Here is an 8,547-nt window from a genome sequence, read left to right as displayed (position 1 = left end):
CTCCCTGCTTGTGCACACACTCTCTCTCTCTCTGTGTGTCAAATAAATAAATAAAATCTTAAAAAAATATAATGATATCAACATCCTCCTCATCACTGCTACCTACCATTTACTGAACACTTGTCATGTGTCAGATATTGCCCTCTGTGCTTGTCATATATTTACTCATTTAATTTTCACAACAGCTCTACCAGGTGGGTACTATTATTAGCTCATTTTACAGAGGTAGGGAAGGAGACACAGAGAACTCGATGCATGCTGACTGTCACATAGCTAGTAGGAGGTGGGCTAGGAATTCACCCCAGACGTTGTCTGGTGGAGATAGGCACTAGCTCCAGAGAGGCAGAACACCCTCTCAATTACATACACACCCTGATGGGGAGGTGGCACCTGCTGCTGGGAGGCAGGCAGACTCATAGACCTTGGCTTTGGGGAGCTGTAAGAAAGCGCGGAAACCTCGAGCCAGCAGGCAGGGCAATCAGAGGCAGTACCATGAAGGGGTGAACAGCCCAACTCTGGAGACACCTGTCTGGCTTCTAGTCTTGGCTTTACCATTTTCTAGCCCTTGAATCTCTTCGTGCCTCAGTTAACTTGTTTGTAAAATAGGGAGAATTGCCCCTACTTCTTAGGGCTATTGTAAGGATTAAGTAAGTTAGCATTTGAGGCTGAAGAATGCTTTTCTCTGGGAAAACCACAACCACGGGGATGGTTTCCTAGCAGCCTTCGATTTTGCTCTTTTTTATAAACACATCACTTCAACTCCATCTGATCGGGCATGTACTTGAAATATGCTTCAGGTAATGAAGTTCACTTAAAAATTCCTTTACAGCAGGGGAGACTGGCTGGCTCAGTCTGGAGAGTTGGCGACTCTTGACCTTCGGGTCTTGAGTTGGAGCCCCACATTGAGCATGGAGCCTACTTATAAAAAAATTTTTTTAAATATCTGCATAGGGGCGGCTGGGTGGCTCAGTCGGTTGAGCATTTGCCTTCGGCTCAGATCATGATCCCAGGGTCCTGGGATGGAGCCCCGTGTCGGGTGGGGAGCCTGCTTCTCCCTCTCCTCCCCACTTGTGCTGTCTCTTGCCATCTCTTTCTCTTAAATAAATAAAAATAAGATTTTTTTTAAAAAAATTTCTGTTTAGCGTTACCTTACAAACTTGGTTCAGCTACAAGTCTTTTTTTTTTTTAATTGAGGTAAAATTTACATAACATAGAATTAGCTATCTTCCAGTGAAAAACTTACTGGCACTTAGAACATTTACATTGTTGGGCAACCACCACTTGCATCTAATTCCAAGATGCTGCATCACCCCAAAAGGAAACCCCATACCTATTAATCAGTCACACCTCCACTCAAACATTAACCTGATTTCTAGCTCTATGGAGTTGCCTGTGCTAGACATTTCAAGTGGAATCATACAATATTTGTCCTTTGTCTGGCCTCTCGCACTCAGCCTACTGTGTCTGAGGTTCCTTTACGTTGGAGCATGAGTCAGTACTTCATTTCTTTTTATGGCTGGATAATCTTTTGTTTATCCACTCATTGATCAATGGAAATTTGGTTGTCCCTACTTTTGGGCGACTGTAAATACAATTGTGTACAAGTTTTTTTTTTTTTTTTTGGACACCTGTTTTCCATTCTTTGAGGTATGTACCCACGAGTGGAATTGCTGGGTCATATGGTAACTAAGTTTTTGAGGAATCGCCAAGCTGTTTTCCAGAGTGGCTGCACCATTTTACATTTCCACTAGCAATTTCTCCACATCCTTGCTGACACTTGTTATTTTCTGGCTTTCAAAATCTATTTACTTATATCAGAGCTAGCCTTATGGGTGTGGAGTTGTATCTCTCGTGCTTCACGCTGCTTTTTGGCTTTGCAGTGGCACACCTGGTTTTACATTGGAATCTCCTGGGTTTTTATTTTTTGTAACAATCCCAATGTTAGGGCTGCACCCCTGGCAGCAGGATTTAAAGCTCCCAAGGTGATTCCACTCCACAAGCAAAGTTGAGAATACTGTGTCAAAGATTCCAGGATGCTCTCAGTTACACAGCCTTTTTAATCAGAAATTCAAATCATGTTTAACTTACTGAGCCAGGCGCACATTTATCTGAAAAATGGCAGGGGAGTGATACAGATTTCTGTCAGCCATTCCAATCCTAATAGCTAAGGCCAGGTTTTTGGTTTTTTTTGTTTTTGTTTTTTTCTAAGAGAGGAAGTGATTTCACCACAGCTGCACGCAGGGGGCAGGGAGGCGGAGTGTCTCCAAGGGTCCCAAGTGAACTGCTGAAAACAGAAAAAACAAAACAGTAAAACAAAAGGCTACTGGCTTTAATGGCAGGTGCAGGTGCTAAGGGCTGCTGGTCCCCACCCCGCCCCCACCTCCCTTCACAAGGAAGGTTTGGAACAGTAGCACCGTCAGTGGCCTCTGGGTTCTTACACTCTGGGGAGGTTTCCAGTTAGCGCCTTGCTTCCCTACCACCACCTTCCCCTCTCAAACAGACAGCCTTTTTCCATTTTCCACTTCCTTCTTTCCACTAGGTAGTTACTGTTGCTAACTGAGCTGGACAGACAGTGTGGCTATTCCTCTGAGTTTATAAAGATTTTTATTTATCTATTTTGGAGAGAGAGAGAGAGAGCAAGCCAGGCATGGCGGGGAGGGGGGGGAGGAGAGGGAGAGGGATAAGCAGACTCCACACTGAATGCAGAGCCCGACGTGGGGCTCAATCCCAAGTCCCTGAGATCATGACCTGAGCCGAAATGAAGAGTCACCTGGGTGCCCCTATTCCTCTGAATTTATAAAAACTCTGTTGCTGATGTAGGAGTTGGCCTGACTGCAGAGAAACAGGTGGGCCCATGTGAAGGTGAGTTTTGGATAAGAGTAACACCTAACATAGGTAGCATTTTGCTGTAGAGGATCACCTATGGTTTTTCACTCCAAGCATTGACTTCAGGTTATTGTCACTATTGTTACCACCCTCCAGCCACCACCCCTCCCACGCCTCGAGGAATACACCTGGGGCAGAACAAGCCCCGATGGGGGGGACAGGACCACACAGAGGACTGGGCCTGTGGCAGGGGCTTTAGCGGAGCATTTAAGGAAGCTGGGTGTTGCTCTGGATCAGTGCTGGCCGGAAGCGAGGTAATTCCATGATGGGGGGGGGGTCCTCATACATCTTATCTAGAAGCAGGGAAGAGCAGACAAAGGCTGTGATTGGTAACGAAGCAGCAGTCACTCCTGTTAGCCAGGGTGTGGGGATGTGTGGGGATGTTTGTGATTTGGACAAGGTTCACTTGTTCTCCGTGTTCAGACAGGATTACAGAGTGGTCTTGTTTTTGTCTTGTCCCATCCTGGTCACAGAGTGGCCTTGTCTGTTGGTGTCCTGGGGAATTTTTTGTTCACTGGGGGAGACTGCCCAGCCCGCTCCCGAATGGCAGGGGCTGCTTTTCTGTCTCAGGCCTCATTTTTGGCCAGAGCAGACAAGGTCAGGCCAGAGGATGTGAATCCATGAATATCCACATTTTCACCATTGCCAAGATTCTGTTGACTAGGAGGTTGTTTCAAGAGTGCAGGCTGTAGTTGGGTCAATTTCTCCTGCGTTTCGGTTGCTGGATAGGTTGCTGAATTATCTTGTGTGACAAAAGCTGCACAGGATACACTGGTCAACTGTAACACAAGCAATTCCCACAAACAAAATGATTATTCATCCTGTAACAGGCCCTGAAGCCAGGGGCCTGGATTATAAAACCCAAACAATGAGAACACATTCCAGAATCCAAATAGGTACTCATAGCCCAGTTGGAGGTGTTTAAAGAGGCCTCAAGACCTTGGTTCCTGTCCATGACATACCTTTAACAATTTTGCCAGGATTCTGTCATTGGTAGGTAATGCATGACACTGTGAACATCATTACAATAACTCCTAAAATTACCTCAACAATGTGGGCTCCATGTCAAGGCCCATTTATCTCTGATGTTGTGCTGACGTCATGAAGCATTTTTGTTAAATTCCACTTTTGTTACGGCTATCTGATTAGCTAATGGCAAAGCATCGCAAGGAATTTCACCTCTATTTTCCACTTTGCAGAAGTAAGGGGAAGCACTTTTGCCGGCCGCTGCTGCCTGCGCTGCAGGCTACAGGCTGCTGAGCAGGACTGGCTACATCATTTGCAGGCTCAGTGCAAAATGAAAACCCGGGGTCCCTTGTTCAAAATTGTTAAGAATTTCAAGAAAGTGAGAGCGGAGAAACCAAGTTCAGGGCCATTCTGAACTCGAGGCCCTGTGCCAATGCGCAGGTTACATGCCCTAGAGGCCCACCCTACGACTGTGTGACAAGAGGTACACTTGAGACCTTTGGAGTCCTGCCGTCCATGTAGCATGACAAGAGACAACTGTGTCCCCCTGACTGACTCCAGAAGAGTGGCAAGAACTGGAGAATGTCCAAGGACCAAAGCCGGAGCTGCAGTCTAAGGTACAGAGACTGAAGGCTGAGATAACAGAACAGCTCGTGAAATTGAGAATCTGGGATCCCAGAAGAAAGGAAAACACACAGAGCAACAACCAGGTGGCTGTGGGTAGGAAAAGATAAACCAAGTGCTTAAAAGGAGATCCCGGTTCTTAACAGTGTTGTCTGTTAAAGGACACTTGTGAAGATACTGCCCAGTTCTTGTGGGAAGGTGAAGGACTCAGGAAAACAGCCACTAGGGACTGCTCTTGGGAGAGGAGAGTTGAATATCTAGGTTCTTCATGCTTTTATGAGGTTACAGAAGTTCACCGATTTAAACTTTGTCCGGCCATTACAGCAGTTCCTGTGGAGCTTCCGGACGCTGAGAGACTGCACAGAAGACTGATGGGATGATGGAAGCATTTGCCTAGTGATACTGTCAGTGGAATAAAGGAGGGCTTTAGGGCGCACTGATGTTCTCTCCTTTGCCACATCGTGTTGAATACCAGCCATAAGCCCAAAGTCAAAGAGAAGCCCTCAGCGGAATGGTTCACTGCCTCGAACAGGGGCATCAGTAATGGAGGAGCAACCCTGGAATCTAATTTCCCAAAAAAAACATTAAGAACCTTATCCTCTGACTTGCTTCTCCGCCATTCCCATTTCTCATGCAAACGTAGGTAACTTAAATACCTACGAGGTTTTTATTTGGTCCCGAAATGCAAGCTGACCCTTGCTCATAATAATGGCAATAATTCTAATGCGTTTAACTGTAGCATTTGAAGAGTTAAGGAAAAGGCGGGAGTACTTTTAGACTACAGGGTGGATCCTAGCATTTGATTTTCTTGACTTGGCCAGGAAATAAGAGGGGCCCTGGCTTGGGGGATGGTCTGGGGATGTGTAGGGGGTGGGTCCCCCGGAAGTCGTGCTGCGCTGTTTAAACCTAAGGTGACCTAACGGATGGCGGGAGCGCCCGCCCGATCCTCGGCGCGGGAGCGGCCATTGGTGACGCACGCCGGGGAGCACGGCGCCCACGTTTCCACCATTACATTAGCGAGGCCCCACACCCTGCGCTCTAAGTTCGGGGCTGCGGGCGTCCTCGCTTCCTCCCTCCTGGAGGCGGGCCCGACCCCGCCCCCGCGCCCCGGATCGCTCCCGGCGGTCCCTCCCACCTCCTACCCTCGGCCTCCCCGGCGCGGCTCACTACCCGCCGGCCGCAGCCCGACACGCCGTGCGGCCCCTCAGTCTCCCGCGGCCGCCTCCCCCAGGCATGGCACAGGGCCTCGCCTCACTATGGCAGCAGCACGGCACAGCACGCTCGACTTCAAGCTCGGCGCCAGAGGTGAGGGCGCGCGGCCGCCACCTGCCCGGCCGCCCGCGCCGCCCGCCGGGCTGGGGCCAGCGGGGACCGGGCGGGCGCAGCGCCGCGGCGAACAACGGCGCGCGGCGGCGTCTCTCCGCTGCCGAGAAGCGCTGCGGCCGCGTGCACCGGCGGCCGGAGCGGAGGCCGCGCTCCAGCTCCCGCCGCGGTCGGTCCCCGCCGCAGCGCGGGGCCTGGAGGGGCCGCTTACCCCCAGCCCTCCGCCGGCGGCGCCGCCCTTCAAGGCCCGGGTCGCCCACCCGCGCCCCGAGCGGGCGTGGCCGCCCCTGCGAGGGTCCCCTTCGCGCCGCGCGTCTCGGGAGGAACACCCCACGTCCACGGGCCCCCCTTGGGATGCAGGGGCGGGGGGCGTGCGCCGCGCGGGGCCGCCCGCGTGACCTTTTCCTGTTCTCGGAGGCGGGTAAATTCCCTCCACAGTGGCGCGGGGGCTCCCCTCGTGGGAGCCGGGGTTGGGGCAGGACCGCGCCGTGCTTGCAGAATTCTCAGCCGACTGCGTAGGAGACGGGTCCCGCGGAAAGAGACGGGGGACGGGAAAGGAAACGATTACGGGAGGGGGGGTGAGCTCTGGGCGCGGGAACTATAACTCCCCGAATCGTGGAGGCTTGGAACACAGCCGTCCAGAAAGGTGGGCTGAATGTCGGAACTGTGTGCAGGAATTACGAAGCGGAAGGGTATTTTGCATGCTTTACTCTGGGTGTTTCTAACGTGGGGGGGGGGAGGGGGTACGACTGCCAGCCTTTTTTTCTGGTGGCTTTTAAACCTGTAAGTGCTGCAGACTTGAATCTGCGCTTCCCGTACATCCCACTTGGAGCGTCTCATCCGTGTCTCGCGTTTTCACCGTTTTCCTCGAGTTGGATAGGGCAACCTTTTCTGTTCCCACTTAAAACCTTGACTTTCTCACTTTCTCTTTTTCTCTTCTCCTTTTTTGAAATTCTGAAAACTCATTGTGCATTTTCTCCCCCAAGCTTAAAGGCTCTCCGAAGGCAAAGATTTAATTAAAACAAAACAAAACACAACTTTGAGGATTTGAAACAAGACCTAGGTATGCATCTTGTCTTTCTTGATTGGCTCTGCATGGGACTTTGGCCTTAGGTCTCAACCTATTATCCTCCCCGTCGTTAAAAAAAAAAAATGGAAGGAAGGTGCACACTTCATAGGGCGTAATTTTAAGGGAGTTGTCCTGAAAAACTACAAGGTTCTTAAGTAATGTCAGTGTATTTGGTGGTTGGGAAGTGACTTGAGAAAAAGCATTTTTTAGTTCCTACATTTCTTGGTTGAGGATAGAGAAGGGAGATGACTGGGAGAGTCAGGAGATAAAATGGTGATTGGGGCGTGCAGCTAGTGTTGGGTGTGAGATGGCTAAGGTTTTGTTGAGTAATTACCCTGCCAACTTCAGGGATTAGTGGTTAGGGAGGGTTCTTGCATACTGAATTTAGGAAAAACTAGTGGTTCAGGCACCCAGCTGCTAAGAGGTGAGTCTAGGAAGTGTCCCTTGTTGGAAGCATTGACCTGTACTTACTGAACATGGGTTTTCTAGGCTCTAAGGAGGGTAATCTCAGGATGAGGCTGGAAGATTCTGGCACTTATCTCAGTCTGTGTCGGTGCCTGAAGCCTGAAACAGCTTTCAGCTTAATTCAAGTGTGGTGTGTTGAAAGGATGGCTCACAATCGGCTTCTGTGTTCTGCTATCAAAGTGTGGGGGAACCTTCACTCTATGAAGAAGAAGCAAGAGAACTTTATTTTTTTAAATTTTTTAAAAAGATTTTATTTATTTATTCGACAGAGATAGAGACAGCCATCGAGAGAGGGAACACAAACGGGGAGTGGGAGAGGAAGAAGCAGGCTCATAGCGGAGGAGCCTGATGTGGGGCTCGATCCCATAACGCCGGGATCACGCCCTGAGCCGAAGGCAGACACTTAACCAACTGAGCCACCCAGGTGCCCCTAATTTTTTTTTAATTAAGTAATCTCTGTACCCCGCTCGGGGCTTGAACCCACGACCCAGAGATCAAGAGTCACATGCTCTCCAGACTGAGCCAGCCTTGTGCCCCAAGCAAGAGAACTTTATAACACTTGGGGCTGACAGTGGCTAGAGGGCGAGGACCCTAGACGCACAGTTTAGAGGGGAGCAGGAGAAACTGGAAGGTTCTCAGCTGGCAAGGTGTGGAAGTGGCATCTAAATAATTTAGTAGGGGAAGGAGAAAATTAAAAAAAAAATTTCCAGCCAATTATCCTTAATTCTCAGCCTGTTAATCTTTTTTTAAAAACATTTTTTAATGATTTTATTTACTCATTTGAGAGAGAGCGTGAGAGAGAGAGATCAGGAGCAGGGGGGAAGGGTAGAGGGAGAAGCACGCTCACCGCTGAGCAGGGGGCCCAGTCCGGGACTTGATCCCAGGGCCCCAGGGCCCCTGGGATCATGACCTGAGCCAAAGGCAGAGGCTTAACCGACTGAGCCACACAGGTGCCCCGAGAACTCTGATTCTTACTATGTTCCCCCATCACTTAATTTGGGGGAGACATGTCACCCTTGCTGTCAGGTGTCTACATCTAATTTTCATTTAGGGGCACTTGGTAAGAAATCTACCACCTGTGTGTGAGGTCTCTAAAAACATTTATTTTAATTGATAATAATGAGTCAAAAGGCATTAGTCTTGGCATGGTGAGTACTGGATGTGACTCAAGGGTGAGTCAAATGCCTGTGGAGCCTGGATTCATGTTCTTTTTC

At 49.7% G+C, this 8,547-nt stretch overlaps 1 protein-coding gene across 1 annotated transcript in view; it reads left to right on the top strand.

The window, feature by feature from the left end:
• The first annotated feature begins 5,424 nt into the window (after positions 1–5,424).
• The window catches only part of SMS (spermine synthase), a 50,541-nt gene continuing 47,418 nt past the window's right edge, over positions 5,425–8,547 (top strand). The window contains exon 1 of the mRNA XM_040633523.1: positions 5,425–5,781. Within this exon, the coding sequence (XP_040489457.1) occupies positions 5,733–5,781 (49 nt within the window). The 5' untranslated portion in view covers positions 5,425–5,732. The remainder of the gene's footprint in view (positions 5,782–8,547) is intronic.

This window comes from Ursus maritimus, assembly GCF_017311325.1.
Source record: "Ursus maritimus isolate PB19 chromosome X unlocalized genomic scaffold, ASM1731132v1 scaffold_X1, whole genome shotgun sequence".
Classification (NCBI taxonomy): domain Eukaryota; kingdom Metazoa; phylum Chordata; class Mammalia; order Carnivora; family Ursidae; genus Ursus; species Ursus maritimus.
This window is presented reverse-complemented; position numbering and strand designations above follow the sequence as displayed.